Source organism: Geotrypetes seraphini, chromosome 2, assembly GCF_902459505.1.
Source record: "Geotrypetes seraphini chromosome 2, aGeoSer1.1, whole genome shotgun sequence".
NCBI classification, from domain to species: domain Eukaryota; kingdom Metazoa; phylum Chordata; class Amphibia; order Gymnophiona; family Dermophiidae; genus Geotrypetes; species Geotrypetes seraphini.
Window position 1 is genome coordinate 226,651,381 of NC_047085.1, and position 14,318 is coordinate 226,665,698.

Below are 14,318 nucleotides of genomic sequence, written 5' to 3' on the forward strand. Positions count from 1 at the left end.
CCCAGAAGAGGTTCACAGTACCAAATCCAGTGAAAGAATGGTTCAGATCAAGTTGGGAGCCCAAAAAGAAAATGTTGGGTCAAGAGAGGAAAAACACAAAGCAAAACAAAACAGAGATTACTAGGCTGTTTAGAGAAAAGCATAGCAAAAAAACACATTTTACTACAGAAAGAAGCTCAACCTAAGTAAGGAAGAACACACACAAGTCAAAAGTTTAGAGCAGACTAACACTTTACTTAAACAGGGGGGGGATCACATGACTTGCATTTACAAAATCAAAATAAGCTCAAAAAGGGGAGGGGAAAACCCCCAAACAATGATGCTTTGCAGAAAAATCCTGTAAGGTTCTTCTTTCTCCCACTGTCCAGATAGAGTACAGCCATAACTTAAGCTAAATGTGCTTCCAAAGGAGTCTTTAGTGTCCATACCTGTAGAAGAAAAAACATTAAAATTTTTGTAAGAGTAACGATTCATCCAGTTTAGAAAATTGAAGGCAGAAGATCATATCACAAAAAGTGGCAAGCATGGAAATATTGTATCTGCAGCTACAGATCAGTTAACTCTGAAAATGTGGTTAGACAATGAAACCAAACCAGAAATCCAGCTATACTCTTATAGTGACCTCAGTGGTACAACTCCATCTGAAATGCCAGAATATTTTATTCTCATTCTACAATATATACACTCCTTATAATTGTTTAAGCACACATAGTTGCACGATTTAAACAGTTTCTTTATTTGCTACAAGATGAAATGAGACTTATTTTTTAGTATACTGTATCATGAATTTGACAAAAAAAAAAAAAAAAAGAATAGTTGAGTGGAGGAGTAGCCTAATTATTAGTGCAGTGGGCTGAGAACCAGAGGAACCTGGTTCAATTCCTACTACAGCTCCCTATGACACTGGGCAAGTCACTCACTCTCCTAAGGACCTTTATGTAATATATGGTATAAACTACTTTGGCTAATTTACAGAAAGATAGTATGAGGGTAAATTAAAAAGTAAAGGCAAAATACATTTAATTGCTTTAATAGAATTGACTGTGAGCAATTGAACATATCACTTTTCCACATAGTCCCCAGGCAAGATGACACATTTGTTGTATCGTACAACTAGTTTTTGCTTTCCTGCAGAGAAAAAGGTTTTCAGCACAACTTCCTTTACTTCATCATGCTTTATCTTTTCCTCCCCAGGTTGCTGTGATGCACCCATGTCTCAGTCTCCAGTCACAATTCTCTCCAGAATTCTTGGATCTTCTTCATACCATCTCAGAACTGGGTTGTAACCTACACTGTTGCTTGTGTAGATCAGCAAGCTGTTTGGGAACCCATCATATGCAGACTTTCCTGTACCCCAAGTCATCATGCATTATGGCAAATGCAGATCCATACCCGATATGCAAATCTGCAGCCAACTGAGACACCGTTATCTGTTGGTCCTCTCTAATCAAAGCATCTGCCCTGTTCATGTCTCTTGTGTGCGTGATGTTGATAGGTGACCAGAATGACCTTTTGTCAATTATACCTGTTCTTCCTGCTTTAAACCTTTTTACCCACTCAAACCTTTTGTTGATTCATGGTGCTATGTCCATATTGAGTCAATATCAGATGGTGAATTCCCACAGGTTTCACTCCCTCTATCCAAAGAAAGTGCACTACTGCACATTGTTCTTCAATGGTGCAATCTTGCAATGGAGCATTCATGTTTCTGACCTCATGGCTGCCACACAGCTAAAGGCTGAGCATTGCTTTGTGCATGGACAAACTATTCAACAGGCAATGTACGAGTACATATGTTGCACTTTGCTAGCTCTGTTCCAGTTATCGCATAATTTAACAATTGCCTTTAATTTTTGATTCGCCCTCGTATGTCAAGAATCTAAAAAAGAAACAAACATAAAACACCCTATTACCCTGGCTTTAAAACTGTTTATTAGTTATCAATAACAGGCCCAATAATCCAAAGCATTTATGCTAACTTTTGAGAATTATGCTCCTAAATTGATCTCTCTGAACATATACCTTGGCTGAGTTCTTAAATGCATACTCACTTTCACAGATTTAAATTTTAGGAGCTTAAAACCTGGGTGGTAATAAGGGCAGATTTAGGGAAAAGAAAACAAAAAGTATAAACTCGTAAGTCTAGGCCAGTTGTTCTTAAACCTGTCCTGGGGGGCCCACAGCCAATTGGGTTTTCTAGAAATTCCTAATGAATATGCATTCAACACATGAAGAAGCTATTGCCTAATCTTTAATCACAATATAGTTTAATTGTAATACAAATATAAATTTTCTTCTCATAACATCAATACATTCATAAATACATCACTTGGCAACCCTCAAAACCCATTAACCCAATGTTCATAGTGTTAATATTCAATGTCCATTATCAATTACCAATAATACAACCGATTGGAACTCTCCATAAGAAATCCAGTCATATGACTCATTGATAAACTGTGTTTGACGATTGAATCTCATTGAAATCCAAAATTCAATCTTAGCTTCCAGGAATAATACATAGCCAAGCCTGACACAAAGCTGTGTTTCGCTATTATAGTGTCTTCAGGAGCTGGAGCAGACAGGGGTATCCCAGTTTCTCTTATCATAAACACTCCTTATTTTGTTGCAGAGCCACGAGAGGGCTTTACATGTTCCTCATCCACTCATTCACAAGATCACTCACAGGAAGAAGCTGAAGCAGCAGATTTGCATGCCTGTCACCTCTATTATAAGCAAATCTGCCTCATGCATATTCATTAGGGATACCTTAAAACCCCAACTGGCTGCTACTCAATTGCCTAGACCAGGGGTGTCCAACCCGCAGCCCTGTGAGGTATTCCATGTGGCCCCACTCAAGGGCGATGCAGCGTTTTCCTCTGCTGTCCCCGGGTGTTTACATTCTTGCCGGCTCCCTCCTCCGTCTTGCTGCAATGTTTGCTGAAAGCCGCGGGCAACGGCTCCTACATGCCTCCTGCAGCTGACCTGGAAGTGTTCCCTCTGAAGTCGCGACGTCAGAGAGAAGGCTTCCAGATCAGCTGCGGGAGGCATATAGGAGCTGCTGCCCGCGGCTTACAGCAAACACTGCAGTTAGACGGAGGAGGGAGCCGGCAAGAAAGCACAATTACTTACCGTAACAGGTGTTATCCAGGGACAGCAGGCAGATATTCTTGACTGATGGGTGACGGTACCGACAGAGCCCCGGTACGGACAATTTTAGAGTGATTGCACTCTAAGAACTTGGAAAGTTCTAGCAGGCTGCACCGCGCTCGCGCGAGTGCCTTCCCGCCCGACGGAGGCGCGCGGTCCCCAGTTAGGATAAGCCAGCTAAGAAGCCAACCCGGGGAGATGGGTGGGACGCAAGAATATCTGCCTGCTGTCCCTGGATAACACCTGTTACGGTATGGGTGATCTCCAAGCTAACAAAAAGAGGGATGGAGGGAAGGTTGGCCATTAGGAAAACAAATTTTGCAAAACAGATTGGTCGAAGTGTCCATCCCGTCTGGAGAATGCATCCAGACAATAATGAGATGTAAAAGTATGAACTGAGGACCAAGTAGCAGCCTTGCAGATTTCCTCAATAGGAGTGGAACGGAGGAAAGCCACAGATGCTGCCATAGCTTGAACTCTATGGGCCGTGACAGAATCTTCCAGTGTCAGTCTGGACTGAGCATAACAGAATGAAATGCACGTTGCAAGCCAATTTGACAACGTACGTTTAGAAACAGGACGTCCCAATTTATTCGGATCAAAGGACAGAAAGAGTTGTGGAGATGATCTGTGGGGCTTAGTACGGTCTAAATAGCAAGCTAAAGCCTGCTTACAGTCCAAAGTATGCAGAGCCTGTTCTCCAGAATGAGAGTGAGGTTTCGGAAAGAAGACAGGCAGAACAATGGATTGGTTGAGATGGAATTCAGAGACAACCTTAGGGAGAAACTTTGGATGTGTACGCAGAACCACCTTGTCATGATGAAAGACTGTAAAAGGTGGATCCGCAACTAGTGCATGTAGCTCACTGACCCTCCTGGCAGAGGTAAGAGCAATAAGGAAGTGCACTTTCCAAGTAAGGAACTTGAAAGGAGCTGTAGCCAAAGGTTCAAACGGAGGCTTCATTAAGGCGGAGAGAACCACATTGAGATCCCAGACTACAGGAGGAGCCTTAAGAGGTGGTTTCACATTGAAAAGACTCCGCATGAATCTGGAAACCAAGGGATGAGCTGAGAGAAGTTTCCCATGAACCGGCTCATGAAAAGCAGCAATAGCACTGAGGTGGAAGTAGACTTGAGCCCAGATGGAGTACTCTGATGGAAGTAGACTTGAGCCCAGAGTCAGACAAAGAAAGAAGATAGTCTAACAAGGTCTCCACTGCAAGAAAAGTGGGATCATGATGATGAAGAAGACACCAAGAAGAAAACCGTGTCCACTTCTGATGGTAACATTGCAGAGTGGCCGGTTTCCTGGAAGCATCCAGAATAGAACGAACGGGCTGAGATAGAAGAGGATCAGTTGAAGTCAGCCCGAGAGAAACCAAGCTGTCAGGTGCAGAGACTGGAGGTTGGGATGCAGAAGGGTCTCCTGATGCTGTATAAGCAGAGAAGGAGACAGTGGAAGAAGAATAGGCTCCCTGGAACTGAGTTGAAGTAGAAGGGAGAAGCAATGTTGCCTGGGCCACCGTGGAGCAATGAGAATCATGGTGGCTTGTTCCCTCTTGAGCTTGAACAAGGTTCGTAACATGAGAGGCAGAGGAGGGAAAGCATACAGGAACAGATTGGACCAATCCAGAAGGAATGCATCCGCTGCCAGACGGTGAGGAGAATAGAGTCTGGAGCAGAAGAGGGGCAGCTGATGATTGTGAGGAGCTGCAAAGAGGTCGATCTGAGGAGTGCCCCACTGAGCGAAAATGGACCGGAGAGTCAAAGGATCGAGAGTCCATTCGTGGGGCTGGAGAATTCTGCTGAGATTGTCCACTAAGGAATTCTGCTCTCCTTGAAGGTAGATAGCTTTCAGGAATAATTGGTGATCTGTCGCCCAAGACCAAATCTTTTGGGCTTCTTGACACAGAAGGCGAGAGCCTGTCCCACCCTTTTTGTTGATGTAGTACATTGCAACTTGATTGTCTGTGCAAAGTAGAAGGACTTGAGGAAAGAGAAGATGTTGGAAAGCCTTGAGGGCATAAAACATCGCCCAGAGTTCCAAGAAATTGATGTGATGTTTCTTCTCCTGAGCCGTCCAAAGGCCCTGAGTTTGAAACTCGTTCAAGTGAGCTCCCCATGCATAAGGGGAGGCGTCTGTGGTGATGGCTAGTTGATGAGGAGGTAGATGGAACAGAAGATCTCTGGAGAGATTTGAAGATATCAACCACCATTGAAGAGATTGACGAAGAGATGTCGTCACAGATATGTGTCGTGAGCAAGGATCCGTCGCTTGGGACCACTGGGTAGCTAGGGTCCATTGAGGAGTGCACAGGTGAAGACGTGCGAAGGGGGTGACATGAACTGTCGAGGCCATGTGACCCAAGAGTATCATCATGTGCTTGGCAGAGATGGAGTGTAGTGGAAGCACCTGCTGGCATAGAGATTGAAGAGTTTGAAGACGGTTGGATGGCAGGAATGCTCTCATAAGGACTGTGTCCAGAACCGCTCCTATGAACTGAAGTCTCTGAGTAGGGATGAGATGTGATTTGGGTAGATTGATCTCGAACCCCAGAAGTCGTAGAAAAAGGATGGTCTGGTTGGTGGCCAGGAGCACTGCCTGAGAGGAAGTGGCTTTGATTAACCAGTCGTCCAGGTAAGGAAAGACCTGAAGATGATGCGAGCGTAGAAAAGCAGCCACCACAATGAGACATTTGGTGAACACTCTGGGAGAGGAGGCAAGGCCGAAGGGTAGGACCTTGTACTGGTAATGACAGTGATTGATCATGAACCGGAGGTACTGTCTGGAGGCCAGATTGACCGGTATGTGAGTGTATGCCTCTTTGAGATTGAGGGAGCATAGCCAGTCGCCCTAATTGAGAAGAGGGTAAAGAGTGGCCAGAGAAAGCATTCTGAATTTTTTGTTGACCAAGCATTTGTTGAGATCGTGAAGATTTAAAATGGGTCTGAGATCTCCTGTTTTTTTGGGAACTAGAAAATAACGGGAGTAGAATCCCTGCCCCTTTTGATCTAGAGGAACTTCCTCTATGGCGTTCAGAAGGAGGAAGAATTGAACCTCCTGAAGAAGGAGGGAAGACTGAGGAGTGTTCAAAGCAGACTCTCTTGGCAGACTTTGGGCGGGAAGCGTCTGAAAGTTGAGAGTGTAGCCGTGGCGGATGATATTGAGGACCCACTGATCCGAGGTGATAATTTCCCAACGGCTGATGAAGAAAGTAAGACGGCCTCCTATGGGTTGGGGAAGGGGGGCAGATGGTAGAACACTGGCTATGCCCTGGAGAACGAAGTCAAAAGGGTTGGGTAGACTTCTGCGGTGGAGGAGGCTTCACCTGTTGCTGCTGTGCTGGCCTAGGAGTTTGCCGTTGCTGTTGGCGCTGACGTCTAGGCTGTTGGGGAGCTGGTGGCAAAGGACGAGCCACGAAGCGGCGTTGGTAGGCCGATTGCTGCCGAAAAGGCCGGGTAGGTGGAGTCTTCTTTTTGGTTTTTAGAAGTGTATCCCAGCGAGTTTCATGGGCAGATAATTTTTGTGTTGTGGAGTCCATGGATTCTCCAAAAAGCTCATCGCCTAGGCATGGAGCATTAGCCAGGCGATCCTGATGGTTAACATCAAGCTCTGATACTCTGAGCCATGCCAGACGACGCATGGCAACAGACATGGCTGTGGCTCTGGAGGTCAATTCGAATGTATCGTAGATCGAGCGGACCAGGAACTTCCTAAGCTGGAGAAGAGAGGAAGAACATTGGCGAAAAGCAGATCTCTTGCGGTCAGGGAGGTACTTCTCAAAAGCAGAGAGATCGTGAATGAGATGCTTTAAGTAAAAGGAAAAATGAAAAGCATAATTCCCTGATCTGTTAGCCAACATGGCATTTTGGTATAATCTTTTGCCAAATTTATCCATGGCCTTTCCTTCTCTGCCAGGAGAGACTCAAGCGTATACACTAGCTCCTGCAGATTTCTTAAGTGTGGATTCCACTAAAAGAGACTCGTGTGGAAGTTGAGGTTTGTCGAATGGGGATGACTTTGTACAAGGAGTCCAATTTGCGAGGAGCTCCTGGGATAGTCAGAGGCGTCTCCAGATTTTTATAAAAAGTCTCCCTCAAGATATCGTGGAGGGGCAGTTTGAGAAATCCCCTTGGAGGCTGGTCAAAGTCCAGTGCATCAAGGAACGCTTTGGATTTTTTGGACTCAGCCTCCAAGGGAATAGAAAGAGATTCACACATCTCTTTTAAGAAAGAGGTAAAAGAAGTAGAATCCGGTTTAGAGGAGGGATCTGGGACAGACGGATCCTCTTCACCAGACGAACACTCACCCTCAGAAAGAAGAGGTTCTTCAGAGTCACCCCACAGATCGGAATCCCTAATTTGGGAACTGCGATCCCGAGACTCCGGTGTGGAGGGTTCAAGGTGCCGGGTTTTGTGCACCGACTTGCCCGACCTCAAAGAAGCGGTACCGGGAGATGTTAAAGGCTGTATCGGAGCTGAAGTTTGGACAGCCTGATGTAGAGCTCTCGGTTCCGGTGCCAGAACTGGCATGGAGACCAAGGAAGCAGAATGTACCGGTACCGACAAAGTGGACGCGGACAATAGAGGCTGCTCCACTGTCGGTCCCGGAGGCTCAGACCGGACTGGGACTGGAAGGTTTGGTGCCAATAGAGCAGGAAAGAGCTGTTGCAACTGCTCTTTAAGTTGCACCTGTAGGACGGCAGCAATTCGCTCGTCCAGCGAAGGCACCGGTACCGCTTTTTTCTTCTGCGGTACCTGCGGTGCCGCTCGACGCCCCGAGGATGAGGAACCCGAGGTCGAGGGGCTCACCTCAATAGGGGCGGAGCGCTTCCGCGGGCGCCTCGAGGTCGGCAGGACTGGGCTTGCTGCTACGGAGACCGGAGAACGCTCCAGTGGGGAAGGCTTCTTAGCCGGCTTACCTGATGGTTGCGACGCCGGTGCGGTGTCGACGAGATGGGTGCCGACTGAGACGGGGCCGATGTCGGTGTCGATGCCACAGGATCAGACATATCGGCACCGAAAAGTAACCGTTGCTGAATCTGACGGTTTTTTAAGGTTCGTTTTTTCAATGTGGCTCAGCGGGTGCAGGTGGAAGCTCGATGGTCTGGACCCAGACACTGTAAGCACCAGTTGTGCGGGTCGTTGAGAGAAATGGGCCGTGCACACCGCTGGCACTTCTTAAACCCGGGTTGGGGGGGCATGAACGTAAAAACGGCTTCTGCCAAATCGAAGGCCGAGGCCTCGATGGTGGTAACAGGCCCCGCCGGGGCGAACCGAAAAAAGAAAAGTGTTGTTTTTTTTTAAACAACAAAGAATAAAAGAAAAAAAAGAAATAATATTTCCTGAAGGGTTTTCGCGAGCGGGAAGGCGATAGAAAAAAATCTTTTCAACAGCCGTTGAAAAGGAAGCGTCTTCTTAGCTCCGCGGAAACTAAGAAACTGGGGACCGCGCGCCTCCGTCGGGCGGGAAGGCACGCGCGCGTGTGGCCTGCTAGAACTTTCCAAGTTCTTAGAGTGCAATCACTCTAAAATTGTCCATACCGGGGCTCCGTCGGTGCCGTCACCCATCAGTCAAGAATATGCTGCCTGCTTGTCCTGGGATAATGTAAACACCCGTGGCACAGAAGGGTGGATGGCATGGAGAAGGACGTGTTGGGACTTGAGAGGGAGGGAGCACAAACAGGACAAATGATGGAAGGAAGGAAGGGCATGAACTTAGAATGAAGGGAAAGAGGGAGGGAGCATAAGCCATAAGATGGAAGAATGGAAGGAGTGAGGGAAAGAGATGCTGAGGTGAGAGAGAGAACAGAAAGGGAGAATTGGGTGTCAGAGAGGGAAAGAGATGGTGCACATGGGGAGATGCAGAGAGAGAAAGGAGGGAGAGAGAGAGAATTATTGGACATGGTGGTGGGAGGGGAGTGAGGTAGATATGCATGGGCGCAGAGAGAAGGGGGAGAACATACTGGACCGAGGAAGCCTTCTGGACTTTTTTATTTTTAAGTACAGAGGGGGAAGGTATTAAAAGAAGTGCTAGATTGGATGTGGGGAGAGAGCTTATAGGGCCAGTAACAGAGGACAGAGAGATGGATGGCCAGAAACAGGGGAGAGAGATGGTGGGCAATAGTCTGAAGGGAGAGAAGTTGGACCTGGGGTGGTGTGGAGGAAGAGGGAAAGAGATACTTGAAGGGAGAATTTTTGGGAAGAGAAAGGGAGAAATGGTGGACCTGGGGAAGGCAGGCAGGCAGGGGGAGAGATGGAATGGGGGCGGTTAGAAAGAGAAAGGGAGAGAAGTTGGATTTGGGGATTGAAGGGAGGGAGGAAGGGAGAGAAGTTGGATTTGGGGATTGAAGGGAGGGAGGAAGGGAGAAATGTTAGGCAGAGAGATACAGCATCTCTTTATTTCCTCCCCCCCCCCCCTCCATTTCATTATTCAGCATCAAGGAGGGAGGGAAGAAGAAAAACAGAAAAGAATGGGAGCAAAATGTTGGACCATGGAGATAGAGGAGCAGAGATGGACCCATAGAAGGGCAGGATGGAAGAGAGCTGGGATAAGAAGATGCTAGGAGATGGAAAGAAAGGGACAAGGAACTATAGCCTGACTAGAGGAGAGAGGGAGGAGGATTCTTAAAATGGTGAGCCATGTGGATGAGGTCAAAAGGGAGATGACAAGATGAGTGACAGAGCAGTGAGTACAGTGGTAGAAATGTAGTAATGGGGAGTAGATAGCAGGAAATAGGAGGCTGGGAAAGGAGTGAGATGGGAGAGTTAGGGAATGAAAGAAGATGGAGAATTAAGAGGTAGCTGAACATTTAAAAAGAAGAAGGCTGAGAAAGAAGGCAATTTTTGAGTGGACAGAGGCAAAAAAGAAAAGAAAAAGTTAAGAAAGCTGAAAGGGAAAAATCAATACGTTGGAGACAGGCATAAGAAGGAACTGGAATGAGAGAAGAGGAGAAAAAAATGGACAGCAGACACTGGAAAGAGAAACTGGGACCAAGATGATGGAAAAACAAAACATCCAGACAAGGTAGAAAAAATTGTTTTATTTTTAATTTATTAACTGGAATATGTTAGCTTTGGGATATGTACATCACAATTATTTTTGTATTCAGTGGCGTAGTCATATACAGCTGATTTGGGGGAGGGACTGGAGCCCATAATTAGTGGATGGGCACCAAAGTTTCTCCCTGCCTGAGTGCAATTTATAAATACTTGAGCTAGTGGGGATTCCCAAATCCTGCCAACTGAAGACATCTTCCTCCAGTCTGGCAACTCAAAATCTCCAAGCTTTGCAGACAATTGCAATATCTTCAAGCTGCCACTGCTTTCATGCATACATGAAAGCCAAGGGGGGGAGGGGCAGGGAGGAGAATATTGTTGCCAACTGCAGAATTTGTTAAGTTGGAGGGGGAGGAGGTGGCTGTCAGTTGGTGAGGCTTGGGGATCCCTACTAGCTACAGCAGGGGAGATGTTCATTTTGAGGCAGCCTAAGCTCAAAGTGAGAGGCCCAAAAAAGCAGGAATATTTACCCTGACTGAATGATCCTCCACGTGCGCTGCCGACAGCTGATTTCAGCATCCCCGCTCTGATGAGGCTCACCTCTGAAAGATTCACTGTAGCTGTAATAGAAGTGAAATGAGAGAACCTGGAGCGTGTATTCCTGCTCATCAGAGTGGGGATGCGAAGCTTATGGCTGCTCCCACTGTCAGTGGTGCGCGTGGAGGATCACTCCGTCAGGGTAAGTATTACTGCTTTTTTGAGTTCCTCTCCACAGTGTCCCTTTAATGATTGCAAATTTGGGACCTGCTCAACCTTTTTTTTAGCTCATCAGCTAGTGTTAGTGTTTGTGTGGCCCCAGAAAATTTTTTTCATTGAATGCAGCCCAGGGAAGCCAAAAGGTTGGACACCCCTGGCCTAGACCATTAGAATAATCTTACTGGGTCAGACCAATGGTCCATTAAGCCCAGCAGCCCATTCTCACGGTGGCCAATCCAGGTCTCCAATACCTGGCCAAAACCCAAGTACACTTGGTTTCAGTATCCAGGTCTCCAGTACCTGGCCAAAACCCAAGTATACTTGGTTTCAGTATCCGCGGATTTGATTATTTGCAATTTTTTTTTTTAAATGAAACGCTGCATTCTAGACCTCCCTGGAGCTTACCTGGTGGTCTAGCGGGCTTCGCTCCTGCCCTGTGCCAATCACTCATACAAAATGGCTGCCGTGAGTTCCCATAATCTCTCAAAAGGTACAACTTGTTCCAGGTTATACCTCCGAGACCAGCTTCTGGAACATACCCATCCAACAATATCCAAGATCTAAAGGCTTGAAGAACTGAGCAAGATTTTATAGGCATATACAGCCCCAGCAAAATACGAGACTCCCTAGAGGTTTCTACCACACAAAAGTACAAATTATCATTTCCCTCTTTCAAGGGAATTAAATCAGTTGGGAAACTTTGTCAGTCCTATGCTTTCAAGTTGGCAGAGATTTGGAATGGACTTCCTGGTTCTATTAGAACCAATTGCAATTGTTTCAAAAAACCTTAGAAACCCTGCTGTTCTCACAATACCTAAATAGTTTACCTGTGGAATCTACTAATTGCTAACATTGCAAGATCTACTTTTATGATAGACTAAATTAATTTCTTCTATCCTTACTTTTCCTTATTTTATGTATATTCTAGTCTCCTGACTACTTGTAACCCAAGTTGAGCTCCATTGAGAGATGACCTAGTATATAAACCGAAGACTTGATTAGATTAGATTAGATTACTGAAACCTCCATTATGCTTAGTACCTTCAAGCTTGTGCAGCTCCTCACTCCAGAAATGAGGAAGTATTGATGGGTCATTACCATTCTTGATGGACAGAGACCACTCTTTCAAAAATGCTTGAGGGGGATTCTCCACCATTTCTGAAATCCAAGAAGACCACACAAATTCCCATCTGCACCTCCCAGCCTATTGGCAAAAACTATACCCTCTAGCTTTGCAACCATGAAGCCACCAAAAGTGTAAGTATGTGCTCTATAAAAGGGTTGCCCACCAATCTACAGATTTCTCTCCCCAAAAATCTGTTTTCCTAGGCAGAGCTGCCTCAGAAACGCTGGAGACCTCTGAGAATCAAGAAGCCTCAAAATCCAGAGAAGATCAGAAAGACACCTTCTAACTCGTGTGTAGAAGGAAAAACTGAGAAGTCCTGTGATGCAGGAGGCGGAGCCGAGAAAAAAAATGTAGATGCCTTCCATACAACTCACAACTAAAGATGAATAACCCACTGATTCAAGACTCATATGCCTTTTGCACTAGAAGGAAATTAAATTCCATTTCTTTCTAGTGCACTACCTTCTTGCTGGCTCCTGACCCAGCCTACAGAAGTCCCATCCTGTAACTGAGGCTGCCGCCTAACAAATTAAACAACATTCCCGGCACACTCCACCACTACTTCACTGCCTTCTGAACTGATCTACATAAGCCCACCTCTATCACATACAGAATGACATGGGGACAAATTTTCCCTGTCCCTGCAGGATCTCTTTATCTCCATTCCCGTGAGCTCTGTCCCTGTTCCTGCCCATTTCTGCAAGTTCTGTCCTCATCTGCACAAGCCTTGAACACTTTAAAATCATAAGAGTTCGAAGTTGTTCAGTTAAGGAAGAGCCTGCAGGAATGGGACAGGGACAGGGACAGAATTTGCAGGGACAGGATGGGGATATTGAGATCCCATGTCATTCTCTACTACAATGGAGGCTACTTCTGGAGAACTTAAGTATCATTCCTGGTGTATTTTGCTGTCCAGGACTGTCCACTACTCATAAGAACTGCCGCTCTTGGGTCAGACCAGTGGTCCATCTTGTCCAGCAGTCTGCTCACGCGGCGGCCCTCTAGTCAAAGACCAGCATCCTAACTGAGACTTGCCCTACCTGAGTACATTCCGGTTCAGCAGGAACTTGTCTAACTTTGTTTTGAATCCCTGGAGGGTGTTTTCCCCTATGACAGACTCCAGTAGAGCGTTCCAGTTTTCTACCACTCTCTGAGTGAAGAAGAATTTCCTTACGTTCGTACAGAATCTATCCCCTTTCAATTTTAGACAGTGCCCTCTCGTTCTCCCTACCTTGGAGAGGGTGAACAACCTGGCCTTATCTACTAAGTCTATTCCCTTCAGTACCTTGAATGTTTTGATCATGTCCCCTATCAATCTCCTCTGTTTGAGGGAGAAAAGGCCCAGTTTCTCTAATCTTTCTCCAGCCCCTTAACCATCTTAGATGCCCTTCTCTGGACCCTTTCAAGTAGTACCATGTCCCTTTTCATGTACGGCAACCAGTGCTGGTTGCAGTACTCCAGGTGAGGGCACACCATGACCAAGTACAGTGGCCTGATAACCTTATCCGATCTGTTTGTGATCCCCTTCTTTATCATTCCTAGCATTCTGTTCGCCGCCACCACCGGCACACTTTGTAAATGCCTTTTGAGTATCAAGGCTGCTGCTTGCTGTCAATGCTGTCAGCTCCTACTCCTCACAGCCCTACTCCCTTAAGGCCAATTCACCTTACAGACTGGTACGTTTAGCTTTTCTCTAATACTCTTCTTGTTTTTAAACAGAGAGAATAAAGAAGGGGAGGAAACAGGCAGGGGAAGAGAAGCAAAACAGAAGCTGAAGGAGAGCCATGGGAAAGACCTAGATTTCTCTAGAAATTTCCCCTGGGGTTTTGGGGCAGAGTCCAACCAGGTCCAGAGCCCCTTCCTCTGCCAGAACTCACATCAGAGATAATCCAGTACAGCATGGATTATTCATCTATTATTTGCTGGAGATTGAAGCGCTGTTGTCTGCAAACCACCATATATAGTCGTGTGAAAAAATTAGGACACCCCATGAAATATTCAGTTCTTTCTTAAGAAATGTTCACATATCGATGTCAAATCTTTTTTAAAAAAAACTGAAGCAGGCTATTCAGGCAGGGTTCCCTGAATGGAAATCTTTTAATAATCAATTTAGTTTAGATTTTCTATGCTTTCAGGCAGACTTCTTGGGTCACCAAGCTGCACAGTGGTATAAATTACTATCTGGCTATATAAATAAGAAACCAAAAACTGGTCTTAGAGATATTTGGAGCATTGAGATTAAGCATCAAATTAATGCATCTCAATGGCCACGTATTTGGTCCTGGAGGT

General features: G+C 45.9%; 1 protein-coding gene across 2 annotated transcripts in view; it reads right to left on the minus strand.

Moving 5' to 3' along the window:
- Nucleotides 1-213: 213 nt before the first annotated feature.
- Nucleotides 214-14,318, minus strand: part of RBX1 (ring-box 1) — a 121,712-nt gene continuing 107,607 nt past the window's right edge. For both annotated transcript variants that reach the window (XM_033935079.1, XM_033935078.1), the window contains exon 5: nucleotides 214-428. Coding sequence is in view for 1 of the 2 variants with exons in the window: in XM_033935078.1 (XP_033790969.1) it covers nucleotides 416-428 (13 nt within the window). In the remaining variant the exon portion in view is untranslated. The remainder of the gene's footprint in view (nucleotides 429-14,318) is intronic.